The 14,503-nt window shown below is 37.6% G+C and overlaps 1 protein-coding gene across 6 annotated transcripts in view; it reads left to right on the forward strand.

Moving 5' to 3' along the window:
- The first annotated feature begins 446 nt into the window (after positions 1-446).
- The window catches only part of LAMA2 (laminin subunit alpha 2), a 453,474-nt gene continuing 439,417 nt past the window's right edge, over positions 447-14,503 (forward strand). For all 6 annotated transcript variants that reach the window (XM_036413664.2, XM_036413665.2, XM_045573302.1 and 3 more), the window contains exon 1: positions 447-676. In XM_036413664.2, coding sequence (XP_036269557.1) covers positions 571-676 — 106 coding nt within the window. In that variant the 5' untranslated portion in view covers positions 447-570. The remainder of the gene's footprint in view (positions 677-14,503) is intronic.

Raw genomic sequence — 14,503 nt, forward strand, 5'->3', positions numbered from 1 at the left:
CTGCGAAGCAGTAGTCCCCTGGCCTGATTTGCAGGGAACCAGGGACTACCTGGGGCCCTCAGGTAAGAGGCCATCTGCTCTTTGTCACCTGGACACAGAGCGCCTGCCAGGCGTTTCCCAGGAGCCACATCCACCAGGCCTCGGTCAAGTTCCCAGCTGTGCAGACTTTGCACAAAGCACGCCTTGCATGCGCAGAGATTGCACAGATCACGAAGTTCTTCCACATCAATGCCTTTCTTTACCCTAGAAGTTCAGCCAGCAGAGCCGGAAAGGAAGGATTCCCTTCTCAGTGGGCCAGACCACAGCATAGGAAAGACCTTTGCACCGGGGACCCTTTAAGTGCCTGCGCCGGCCCCTCTGCGGGGCGAGGGCGCGCGGGGGGGGGGGGGGGGAGTGCGGGGGGAGGGGGGGGAGTGTCCTCCCCCCTCTCCGCGCGGGGCTGGGCCCGGCCAGTGGGGCTGTCTCCTCCTCCCCAGCAGCTGCAGCGCCCTGGGCTCACACGCCGGGCAGGGGACCGAGCAGCAGGGACTCCTCCGGCTCCCAGAAGTGGATCCGCTCGGGGCCACCGCGATGCCAGGAGCCGCCGGGGTCCTGCTGGCCCTGCTGCTCAGCGGGGGCCTCGGGGGCGGCCAGGCGCAGCGGCGGCAGCGGCTGCCACAGGCGCACCAGCAAAAAGGTACAGTCGAGGCACGGGCTGGGGGTTCCATCCTTTGTGGGGCCGGGCCAAAGGCTCCTCACGGGTCCCAGAAAGTTGCTGGCCTGGGACCGCTTTCTCCCTCTGCCACGGGGAGCGCGCTTTGGGGCGAGAGGGGCCAAGTTTGGAGCAAGTTCACTCTGCGCGCCCGCCCGGAGTTGGGGAGAGGGGTTTGCCTGCCTCCCCTGCCAGAAAAAGGACGTGCTTTTCATTGTTCCTTCCTTTCGGAGAGACCTTGCCAGCACTGGACATCCTGCAAATTGAATCCCAAAATCTCCCCAAGAGGCAAACTTTTCACCAATTGACAAAAGTTTCTTCAAATCAGACTCCTTCCCTGCAGAGAAACGTTTCTCAAGCAGTGAGTGGCTCATCCTGGAACTTGGTGGAAGGCAGCTGATATAAATATATACAAAGTCCCTTTAAATATATAGTATATTTAAAGGGACTTTGTATCTATTTGAGCAGGGCTTGTAAAGTAGTGAAGTGTATGGATTTTTTTTCTTTCTTGGCAATGGCCCCTCCAGCCTCATATTTTCTTTACCCACACCCTATCTCAGGTAATTTATTATGTAGTGGGATTTCCTTTTGCTTAAAATGCAGGGGAGACTCCTGTGTCGCCCTGTTTTAATTAAGACCACAATGGCCAGACTTATGCTTCAGGGGACTTTGGAAAACAGTTGTATTTTAATGCAACTCAAGCTATTCTCTTCAGAGAGCCTTAATGTTTATATGCATATCATTTCTGAAACTCTGGGGAGGCTTTGAAGAGTTACTTTATGATCATGAATTTTAAAAGAAGCTCAGAATGCAGTATTTTAAAAGACAATTTACAGTACATTCTTTCAGCAAACATTTCTGTAAGTTGGAAACTATGTATCAAAGTAAAATAATTAAGAAAAAATTAAGGTTTGGTCTCAGATATCAAAGTATTTATCCAGATGCACAAAAGCTGGAGGTTAGCAGCTTTTGAAAATGTTGATGAGGCTGAACCTACCAAATGTTTGTAATGTCCTGTTTCCTCTTTGAGTTAACTGTAAGTTAACTGTAAGACATAAAGATATGTCTAATAGTTCTGATAGTTTTTCCTCTGATAATATAATGGTATTTCTAGCAGTGCTACTTTATTTAAAAAGGAATAAAAAATACCCTATGCCTCTTGCTACAATAATAACTCCTTGATTAAAATGCCGAGAATAAAAATGACCTAAGTTCACTATATGATTTTTTTTCTTCTTCTATTTTTGCATTTCCTTCTCTGAGAGGTAAAATGAGGTCAGTGTGGCTTAATTAATAGAATGCATAAGACAATGCTTTTGAGAATATCTCTGACAACGATTTATAAACATGTGACTTTTCAGTATTATCTGCTCAGTTATATGATATATTTTAATAACACACAATACTTAAGACTGTTAGGCATCTGGGCGTGAAGAGAGGCCAGAAGTACCATTCCTTCTGTTTCCTACAAAGGGGCAGAAGCTCAAAGCATGCAGAACAGGGACCAAGTGGGTTCATGAGGATTGTCCCTCTCCCCTTTCTCTCTTATTTTCCACCACCCTCTGACCCCCTCTCACCTCTCCTCTCCCCCTTCCCCATCCCTAGAAAACTTGGACACTATATACCTAAGAGATTCTATGCAAAATAACTATAGCACTGAGAGTACTAAGGGACTGTTATATTCTTCATTCTAGAATATATTGTGTATTTCATAGCTCATATATAGTATTTACAGGATTCATTCAAGGATAAATGCTTAAAATCTACTAATATTAAAATATGTAAAATTTGTTTCATACTATCATAAATTTGTATAATGCTTCATGATGTAAAAATGCCTTACATACATGAGCTTATTTAACCTTCAGCTGTAGTTATTCCTACTGAACAAACCTGAGTCTTGGAGGAGCTGTGACTTAAGTTGATGCAATTGACAATAGCCTAATTTTTAACAACGGAAATAATTTAGTTTTGTGTATGCTATGCTAACATTCTCTGTTTATGGTACCAAGATTTCTTTCCATTTATTTTTTGAGGCCTGTGTTCTTTCCAATGTTATAGGCTAAATCAAGCTCCCAGTAAAAGTCATTGGCTGAGTTCAACACAAGTATTTTCTTGGTTATCTGACCTTTCTGGCCAAGTGCTAATTATTTAGAATGAGTTCCTGTTTCCTCTTTTAGTACAGTGCCAATTTATTAAGAATGTTAACATAAAGTAATAATTTTTAAATGTTGCATTGAGTTAGAACCTTAACCAGATATTTTATTTGTTTTTTAAATCTTGTGTAGTTTCTATAGTATGCAGAATTGAAGTCTGAATAATGCTGATTCAGAAAGAAGGATATTCAAAAAAAACCCTTTAACTAGTTTTAAGATTGACAAAATAGGAGAATGTTAGTTAAAATGGTTTTGGAATTCAATAAGGCCATACATATAATCATTCCCTGACATGCTTGTGAATAGTATGTGGAAATGGAATGTGATGGTAGGTAAATCACAACTGATTACAAGTAGCTACCAAGGGATATTGCAGAGTGGATCAAGGTTAATCTGGGAAGATGTCTTTAGAAGTGTGAGAGAGTTTTCTTTATGTTCGTTTGATTCGGTAATGGCTTGATAGAAAGCATAAAATCCAAGATTATCAGAACTGCATGTGGTCCAAAATTGATTTGGGTAGCTAAGCTGGTAAAAACAGATTCAGGAACTTCAAAGGACTCTGTAGCATAGACCATGAACTGGACATACTGAAGTTGCTTTTATTATTTGTATCTAGATGTTAAATAATTTCATATACCCTATTCTGGAAATTCGTTTTTTATTTTATTTTATATAAATATATTAGGGGCTCAGTGCACAAATTCATGCACCTTAAAAGGAACTGTGGGCTATGAGGCTGTGGTGGGCACAGAGGCAGTTCTCAGCCCATCCTCCATGCCCCCACTGGCAGCCCTGCTCCGGCCACTACCGCTCCCATGTGCTGATGGCACAGAGTGATTGGGGCCTACACCACCAGCAGAGGTTGCTACCTTGGTCACCACTCAGGAGCAGGGGGAGGTGGAGAGCCCCTCAGGGCTGATTGGGCTAATGTCAGACACCAGCAGTGGGTGCAAGTGAAGGCTTTGGTGCTGGCAGTGGGTACAAGCACCAAGCGGGATCACAGTGAGCAGGAGCAAAAATTTTTTAGTAACTACCAGAGGCTTGCCCCAAGGACAGTGACCAGGGCCTTGCCTTGGTCTGGCACCCCCGCTCACCTGCTTCAGCATCCCTCCACAGCCAACGCCTGCCATGTTCCACACATGCCCCCTGGTGGTCAGCGCATGTCATAGCAACCAGTTGTTCCATTGTCTGATTAGTCCACTGTTTGGCCTATTTGCATATTAGGGTTTTATATATAAAGATAGGAATGACACAAAAACAGGAATAGCAAAGACAAATCTGAATTGCAGTAAGTTAAAAATGAATAGATAGTGTGACTTGGGGAAATCTGAACTGACTTACTTTTATTAAAACTCATAGAAGCAGAAGGGTCTGGTTGTTAAAACACAAGTGCTTCATTGACAAATGGATGTAAATTCAGAGGAGGTGGAGTACACTTAGTTAGCGATCTGAAAATATTGTTAGAGGAGGGCTATTCCAAGAAGAGTCTGTAAGTTTAGAGAAAGACTTAGGAAATCATAACAGATATTCTCAGGGTTTTGTGATGATTGTTGTATGGAAAAGAGGCTAAATGCCTTTCCTAAAGCCTGAACTTAAGTAGAAGTATTTGGCTATGAGGAATGTCTAGATTCAATAAAATGGGAGAAAACATGCTCCCTCTCCCCATCCTGAGCTGCGTTGAATTGGAGCACCTGGCTTATGGAAGTGTCCATACAGTGAGTAGAGATACAGGGGTGATTTGGTCTGAAATGCCTCCACAGAGAAGTTAGAACTCATCAAGTCTCTAATCTTTTTCCAAGTCCAATATTCTAGGATAGCATTCTATTATTTTTTGGAGTTCTAACTTGCATTTAAACTTTTGAATTCTTAAAAATGTCAAGAAAATATTAAATGTATATAAGTGTGTTTTTAGATGCCTTTTGGGATTTAAAATAAAGACATATTTGAGACAATCTTCACATAATTTTGGCACACATGTTTAAAATGTAATGTGGAATTTCCACTTTGCCATCAATTGCAGTTCTAAAACATCCTGTGCTATAAAATGTGAAAACACTTTATAAATTACCTGAGAACATTTCAGGGATTTACTATGGCTGTAAACCTGAAATGAATTTTTGGGGGTGTCTTCTTTTGCTTCATGTGTAACTTGTTGGTTTGTTCACTACACACTGATCTAATAGTTTAGTAAAAATTCTTCATAACATATAAATGTATGGCTGAGAATAAAAATTTCAACATTGATTAAAATGTTATAGGTGTAGTAGAACTTTTTAAATGACATATTTTATATATAATATTTATTCTTACACATCATTGTATACAAATTGCTGCTATATCTCATTTCTAGAACTTTTCTCTGCTAGGATTTCATGCAAAGTAATGAACTCAAAAGTTGTTAGGGATTATGTACATGTTCTACCAATTATTCTATAATTCACTTCAGTTGCTGAAGCTCCTAAAATATGGAATAATTGTCACCTACACTAATAACTATAATGTTTACCTCCTTTATATGTAATTATATAAAAACTCAAATAGGTATCCCAAGAGTTATTCCTAGGTATCCACACTAATAAAAGAAAAATGTGAAAATTGACCATGCCTCCACAATGCCCACCAGCCAATCAGGAGTGAGTATGCAAATTAACCCAATAAAGATGGTGGGTTAATTTGCATTTGCAGGTGCTGAGCTGCCAGCAGGGTGGGATGCCTGCTATGATAGGGGAGGATTGGGGTTGGAGGGAGCTGGTGCTCAGGCTGGAGTGGAGAAGACTGAAGGCTCCAACCAGAGCAAAGACAAGGCAGCGGCCAGAGTGAAGGCTTGGGTCCTGGGTGCCAAAGGAAAACCTGTGCCAGCAGCCAGGGGAAGGAAGGCCTGTTGCACGAGGCTTTGTGCAATGGGCTCTGGTTGTGGTATAAGAGGGCATGAGTCTATATTTTATAGGAGGGATTTAGTTAAATAGGGAGAATTTCTGAAGTAATAAGGATTTGTAATTCTTATAACTTTCAATTATATTGCAAAGGTATGACTCAAAAAAGTTTACTTTTTGCTAGATTTTACTTTATAGTATTTCCTCAGTCTCTATTTATATAAAGCAGATAATTGTCAGTTTTTTATTCATACATTTATTAAATACTGATTATTCATTGACAATGACTAATGTGCTAGACATTTCTACTTGGACCTCAAAGACTAAATCATTGTGCTTTATTTCAATTCAAATAGATTTGGCAATGAACCATAAGAAAAAATTCACTTGAACTTTATATAATATCTCACATCTCCTTTCATAATCTGCTTTACAGTTATGGGGCCACAATTTAGACCACAATGGAAGAGGAAGAATTGGGACCCAGTGGGCACCAGAATAGAGAAAATTAACTTTAACCCAGCCTATACATACATGGCATGATCAATGGGATGACTAGCTGTCTAAATTACAAGGTCCAAAGGATGTATGGACTGTAAGGTTATTTCTAGTCAACATAACTCTCCAGTGGGATTGTACTATGTGGGCACAGCATGGCTGGAAGAATTTCCAAGCAGGGTAATAATAATAATAATAATTATTATTATTCTAAAGAATGGCAACCCCAGGTCATCTGTCTGGTTTGCAATAGGTCCTTATTTAGCAACTGGAGACTGAAAAAAAAAAATGAGAAAGAAAGTGTTGTCAATGGCCAAATTATTTAGCTTGTAAAACAAGATTGAGATTTAGGATTTGTTTTCCAATCACAACTTTAAACTGGGAAGTTAAGCAGGAACTTAGGTAGAAGCCCAGTTGTAGTGAATGAGAAGATAATGGAGAGGTTAGAGAAAGGCAGAACTCAATTGGTTCTCAAGACTAATTCCAGGCTCAGTATATACTAGGCAGACAGAAAGGATGCTAATTCTGGGCTGAACCACTTAGTAAGACTCAGTTCAAAGGTCAGAATTCATGCAGGAAATTGATGGGGTTGGGCCTATGTGTATTGAAATGTGGTTAATGAATGATTGTGTTCAATGAGTAAAACAGAACAAAGAAGTCCCTGCTCTTGTGGAGTTTACATTCTAGTTAAGGAGACAAAAAATACGATGGATCTATAATGAATCAGTAATGTAACGAATACCTATATTCCATATAATGTACTTATATGGAATATAGACCATGAGATTCCTGGATAATCAAGAATAGCAGGAATGAAGAGTCAGGAGTTCTAAGAGTGGAGGGAGGTTGGCTGCTATTTTCAATAGCGTGATAAAAGTTGACCTCATTGAGAAGGTCACATTTGAGCAAACACTTGAAGGTGATGGGGGAGTGATTCACACAGATAGCAGGTGGAAGATAAGTACTCTCACATGGAGAACAGGCTGATACAGGTCTAAGGCTGACACATAGTGAGAAGGTCAGAGAAATAAAGGAGAACGGGAAGAGCTGGGTCATTGAAAAGATTTTGCCTTTCAGTATGAGGGAGATGGGTGGTATTGGAGAGTGTTGAGCAGAGTTAATGAATGAATAAAACACTACTTAATATTTATTTTTTTTCAAGCAGACTCTAATCCATTGGACTATACCAATAGATCAAATGTAGGGTTATTTTAGATTTATCTCCTGGCCCAAACCTCTCATTCATAGACCATATTTCAGTAATTGCATTCCAGAATATTCTACCTCAACTGTCTTATCATTGGAAAGCTCAGTTGCATCTTTGTAAAACCTTTCTTTTCTTTCTTTCTTTCTTTAAACTTTACTTTTGGTATCTCAATTATATTCCACAAATAAAAGATCACCAATACCTGAAAACAACTCAGGGCACTGCTACATATCCTTTTATATTTCCTCATTGTTCTTAGGAAAATGCCATAGGTTTCTTTGAGAAATTTAAAAAAATGTGCATATTAAAAAAATAAACTATTCATAATTCCATATGAATAGTTCATTTCATTATCAAAGCTAAAGTTTAAATACTGTTCATTTTAAATACTGTGTTGAAAATGACACAATGATGTATTAATCTGATTACTTCTTTTATGAAATAAACTTTGAAAGGTTACCTATTTTAAAAAAATATATATTTTATTGATTTTTTACAGAGAGGAAAGGAGAGGGTTAGAGAGTTAGAAACATTGATGAGAGATAATCATCGATCAGCTGCCTCCTACCCCCCCCCCCCCCACTGAGCATGTGCCCGCAACCCAGGTACATGCCCTTGACTGGAATCGAACCCAGGACCTTTCAGTCCACAGGCTGACCCTCTATCCACTGAGCCAAACTGGTTTCAGCAAAAGGTTACCTATTTTTACAATCAGAACTTAATCTGTGCTCTGTTTCAATTTTTATAACTTCTTTAAAGATAACTGTAAGTCTTTCAGTAACCTTTGGAGTAAGGTAATGCAATTTTGGCCTGACTAAATTCTATTATTTAAAAAGTAATTTTAGGTGAAGAAGATTGCAGTGCCTCTCTCTCTCTCTCTCTCTCTCTCTCTCTCTCTCTCTCTCTCTCTCTCTCTCTCTCTCTCTCTCTCTCTTTCTCCTGGCATATAGAGTGTGCACACTAAATAGTGAATGATAGAATGACAGAAGGAGGAGAGCTAACTTTTAGGAAAATGCATATACTTTTAAGTGTTGAAAAGTATGGACAAAGTTAAGAGCATGATGCTATCCAACTCAGGCAGTTAAAATCTCTACTCACCTACCAAAAAAAGAAAGCCAAAGATAGAATTAGCCAGGACATGAAGAAAAGGTATAAGATCTTGGAATGCTAAAACATGATGTTCCCACTGAATGTTTCAGTATAAGTGATGTTTCCAGGAGACCACCAGCTGTCATAGAAATAAATATATCATACTGTATTTCCCCGAAAATAAGACATCCTCCGAAAATAAGATCTACTTACAGGTTTCCTTCTGAGTGAAATATAAGGCATCCCCCAAAAATAAGGCCCCTCTAGGCTAAACATGAGAGATTTGGTCCACTGATTCTGAAAGAAATGGAGACACAAGAAATTCACCAGGAAATTCAGGAATTGGATTGTTATGATAATGTTCCAGAAGATGATGACATGATTGTCATTGAATAAATGAGTAAATTCTTGATACTGTAGGATTCACAGTTTGTCTGGTTTGTGTTGACAACTACCGTACTACCGTCCCATATACAGGTAATAAATTTCCTTTATTTTCATTTAACAATAAATGTGTACCGTATTCTTCTTCATGGAAAAATAAGACATTCCCTGAAAATAAGACCTAGCGCATCTTTGGGAGCAAAAATTAATATAAGACGCTGTCTTATTTTCAGGGAAACAGGGTAGAAGCTAATATTCAAGACTCCCCACCAGTTTTCTTCCTCCTGCTCCATACAATTCAGGCTTATAATGTGGAAAGGATTCCCACATTATTAACTAATACAACTTTCAAATAGAGCAGAGTCTATAAACTAAATGTGTAAATTTAAATTATTATATAACAGTTATCTTGATTTCCATGGAGAGAGAAAATCAAGTCCTATCTGATAGTCTAAATTACAGCCTCTTTTTTTTCACCATGCTGCTATCATATGTTTTACATTTGTGTAACATCTGGCATTCTAGGAAGTTTTATTGCCTTTACCACCATTTCCATTCCTCTATGCAAAGTTTGTTTATTTATTTATTTATTTATTTATTTATTTTTCATGAAGCACTACAGGATACTCCTGCTTTTGGAGTAATGGGTATCCCCTGAGTGGCTTAGCCTGATAAAAATAGGAAGTGATAAAATAGAATCCTGGGTTGTCTAAACCCAGACATGTATTCTAGTTTTACATAAATTATCGCAAATATGGAAAGTAGCAATTTTTATTTAGAAAAGGAAAGCTAATATGAAAATCACAGTATTATAACAATATGTAGGGATGGTAGGGTTATAGTTGAAATTAGAACTGTAGGTTATGTAACATGGTTTTTTATTTAGTAAAAAAAAAAAATAATAATAATAATAATAAATGATGATTTCTCATGTTTTCCAGAGGGAAACATCCATTTATTTTTTAGTATGTTTCAGTTAATTCTTGCTTCTTTCTCCACTTAATTGAAGTGTATAATTAATTTTCTATTCTACTCATAATTAAGACTAGACACAACTTAGAATTTGCATGTGTGTTTTATATTAATAGCACAGCTATTTTCTTTTTTTCCTTTTTTTTCTTTTTAAATGTATTTTATTGCTTTTTTTACAGAGAGGAGGAGAGAGGGATAGAGAGTCAGAAACATCGATGAGAGAGAATCATCGATTAGCTGTCTCTTGCACACCCCGTACTGGGGATGTGCCCGCAACCACGGTACATGCCCTTGACCAGAATCGAACCTGGGACCCTTCGGTCCACAGGCCGACGCTCTATCTATTGAGCCAAACTGGTTTCGGCTAGCACATCTATTTTCAATCTTTTAGATTTTATATGCTTTTATCTATTAGGGACTAAAAATTTAATTTATTATAATACAGTAATTCAAGTATTGCTGTTAAAATCTAGTGTTATTTTGAATACTCCGTTTAAAGAATCTGGGAGACTTACAATGAAATTCTCATTTCACCAAGATTTCTTTCTAATAAGACATTCACCATTACTGGAATTATATTTTGCGCATTCCATTCCATTGATGTAATTTCAAACTTCCATTATACTTCACTATAAATGGAATTTCATTTTATCCAACTCCATTCAAAGTGGTTTACAGTACTGTTGACATTTACAGATCTTAGTGTCTTGGCATACTCTGCATTATAATGCATTATGTGTGCCTTTAATTCTATTCTAGAGAAAGTACTATTGATTTACATAGTTGTGCAGAAGAGTTTTGTTAAACTCCATTGCTTGATTTCATGGTGGCTTTTCCCCCTCTCTGATATCATTTGAAAATATGTCTCAATGCATTTTGTCCAATAGTTATTGGATAAAAATGAGAGAAAACTTATGGATTATAAATATGTTTTTGTGAGTTTTCTCTAACTCTTTATAAAGCCTATGTGGATCTTAAGTGGTAATTGTAGCTTTCTCTTACAACTGTCTTTTATTCTGTTTTTATTGTGAAGCTCTTGTAGAAAATTACTTTAAATAGTGCTTAGGACACCTTTCTCTTTATAATAGTGAAATTAATGGGACTACATCAAACTGAAAAACTTCGGCACAACAAAAGAAACCATCAACAAAATGAAAGGGGAACCCACTATCAAGGAGAACATATTTGGCAATGATACATCTGATAAGGGGTTAATTTCTAAAATATATAAAGAACTTAAACAACTCAATACCAGGAAGTAAAACAATCCAATTCAAACATGGGCAAAGGACCTGAATAGACACTTCTTCAGAGAGGACATGCAGATAGATAGATAGCCTATGGCATATGAAAAAGCGCTCAATGTCATTCATCATCGATATAAATTAAAATCACAATGAGATATCACCTCATACCTTCCAGAAAGTCTACTGTCAATAAGTTAACAAGTGCTGGCAAGGATGTGGAGAAAAGGGATCCCTGATGCATTGTTGGTGGGAATGCAGATTGGTGCAGCCACTGTGAAAAACAGGGTGGAGTTTCCTCAAAATATTTAAAATGAAACTGCCTTTTTGACTTAGCAATCCCACTTCTGGAAATATATCCTAAGAATACTGAAACACCAATTAGAAAGAATGTATCCACCCATATGTTCATAGCAGCATTATTTACAATAGCCAAAATCTTGGGAGACAGCCCAAGTGCCCATCAGTAGATGACTGGATAAAATAGATTGGTACATTTATATAGTGGAATACTACATGGCCATAAAAAAGAAGGTGCTCTTACCTTTTGGGACAGCCTGGATGGACCTAGTGATTATTATGCTAAGTGAAACAAGCCAGTCAGAGAAAGACATATACCGTATGATGTCACTTACATGGGGAATCTAATGTACAAAATAAACTGACAAACAGAATAGAAAAAGAAGCCTGGCTACATGGAATAGACTGACAACTGTTAGAGGGAAAGCATGTTGGGGACTGAATGAAAGAAGGTGAAGAGATTAACAAAAGAATATGTATGCATAAAGCCCATATACACAGACAACTGTGTGGTGGTGGCCAGAGGGATGGGGGCTTGGGGACATCTGTAATAGTGCCAACAATAAAAATAAAGTCAAGCCGAAACCGGTTCGGCTCAATGGATAGAGCGTCGGCTTGGGGACTGAAGGGTCCCGGGTTCAGTTCCGGTCAAGTGCATGTACCTTGGTTGCGGGCATATCCCCAGTAGGGGGTGTGCAAGAGGCAGCTGATCGATGACTCTCCCTCATCGATGTTTCTAACTCTCTATCTTTCTCCCTTCCTCTCTGTACAAAATCAATAAAATATATTTAAAAAAAAATAAAGTCAAAAAAAGAAAAAAGAAAGAAATGCCCTTTGCAGCAGTTTTAATAAGCATTTTTAATTCAACAATAAAGTTTTGTGGACCTAATTTTTTGTTTGTTTCTCTACCCCAAGATAAGAGTATCTGGAGGCTAGATTTCCTGCTAAGTTCCTTAGCATTATTGCCAGGTCAGAACCCAGGCATATTAACATGAAACATGTTGTTCAGCATCTGGAAAGCAGAATACAATGAGCATTGTTAATTTAGTTGAAGAAAAAGACAGCTGTGTAAGATTAGTTTTCTTGTGTGTGTGTGTGGGAGTTAACAGAATAATGTCTCTTTCCAAAGATGTGTTTTGTTTTTTTTTTGCTTATATGCAAATTTTAATTAATGAAGGAATTCATCAGCTAAATGAAACAATAAATTGTTTTATTGTTTAGATAGAAATTGGTTGACAAGTTGTCTTCTGAGTAATGATATAAAGTTCTAGAAACTAGATAACTTCCAAAATCTCTCTAGGCCAGGAATTTTCAACCTGCATGCTGTGACTCACTGGTGTGGCAAAGAATTTACAAAGCGTGCAATATCTAACTATTTAATTTAATCAGGGGCACTGACCTCTTTTCCCTTAGATTTTACAGGAAAAAAAACAAAAAACAAAACAAAAAAACAAAAACAAAACAAAACAGCCAACACAATAGCAGTCTGGTGTGAACGAATCAAAATTCAACCCTGTTATTGTCAGATTGGCAAAATATAGCATATAATTTTTTGTTGTGTCACAAAATTTTAGCAATCTATTTGTTTGTGCCATGAGGCAAAAGAAGCTTGAAAATCACTGTTCTAGACTATGCACTATATTCTGGGTCATAGTTTCCTGTAGAACAACTCTTATTTTCAAAATCAACCTTTATGGTAACCATTATTTCGAGCCCTGGCTGAACTGATGTCTTACAACTAAACTGCCATGGTTCTTCAATATGTATTTCTATCATTCTCTAGGTTACCCACGTTTATGTAGATGTGTGTAATAAGATTCCTTTGGAAAACATAGAGTATGTACATTGAATTTAAACCTCTTATTTTTATTTAGCAATTATTTAGCTTTAACTGATTTTGTGTTCTTTTGCAAAAGGGGTACCAAGTCTATGTGAGACATTTATTCATTTTGTTTCTACTTTTCCTGAGACCTCTGAGGACTGATACTATCATGGCTGCCATTCTATAGCTGAGGAAGTGAAGCTCCTCCTGGACTGTAAGATATTTACAGCATGCCATATAGGCAACATTTCTTTTTTTAAACAATTTTTTGAATTATAACTTCCATACAATAAAGTTAACATATAAGTATACATCTAGATGACATTTAACAAACATATGTACCCCTGTAAGTTCCACCACAATCAAGTAAAAAAACCCCAAACATTTCCACTTTACCCGAGAGTCCCCCACCCCCCTTGTTCTTTGCAGTCTCTTTTCATGCCCCACCCCTGATCTGATTAGTTTCATCTGTTCTAGAATTTCCTTTATACGAGTCACCAACTATGTACTTTTGAATTTCTGCCCTTTTATGCTCAGCCTAATGTTTTTAGAAACCATCCTTGTTTTTGTGTTTATCTATGTTTTGCTCCTTTTAATTGTCAGGAGTTTCCAACCTATGACTGTATCTCAGTTTTTAATTTAACACCTGTTGATGACATTCAGACAGTACCCAGTTTTTAGCTATTATGAATAAATTTGCCATATTGCCATATAAAAGTCATGTACAAGTCTTTCTATGGAATGTTTTCATTTCTCATATTTACCCAGGTGTAGAATTCGTGGATTGTATGGAAAATACTCTCCATGTAATAGTATAATAAATGGGGGAAATTGTTTTCCAAAGTGGTTTTTTCATTTTATTTGCCCAAAACAAAGGTATCATATGATCTTAATCTAGTGATTTCTTCTAGCAACATAATTTTTTGACAAGCTAACTTTTGGGATAAACAGTAATGACATAATTGGTCATTTTCTCTCTCTAATCCTTCTTTTTTCTGTGTCTCTCTTTTAGAGAAGTAAAAAATTAATAATAAAAGCTTGTTTTATATGGGATGATTTTTAAAATATATTTTTTAATGATTTCAGAGAGGAAGAGAGAAGGAGAGAGAGAGACAGAAATATCAATGATGAGAGAGAATCATTGATAGGCTAAGAAGCTTTCTGGCCAATTTTCTATTAAAATTTTACATATACATACAAAACAGAAGAAATAGACTGTTCAACTTTTAGAGCAGAGTTTTAGTCATTTTTTAGAGAATTGTTCTGT

Source organism: Pipistrellus kuhlii, unplaced genomic scaffold, assembly GCF_014108245.1.
Source record: "Pipistrellus kuhlii isolate mPipKuh1 unplaced genomic scaffold, mPipKuh1.p scaffold_m20_p_5, whole genome shotgun sequence".
In the NCBI taxonomy this organism is placed as follows: domain Eukaryota; kingdom Metazoa; phylum Chordata; class Mammalia; order Chiroptera; family Vespertilionidae; genus Pipistrellus; species Pipistrellus kuhlii.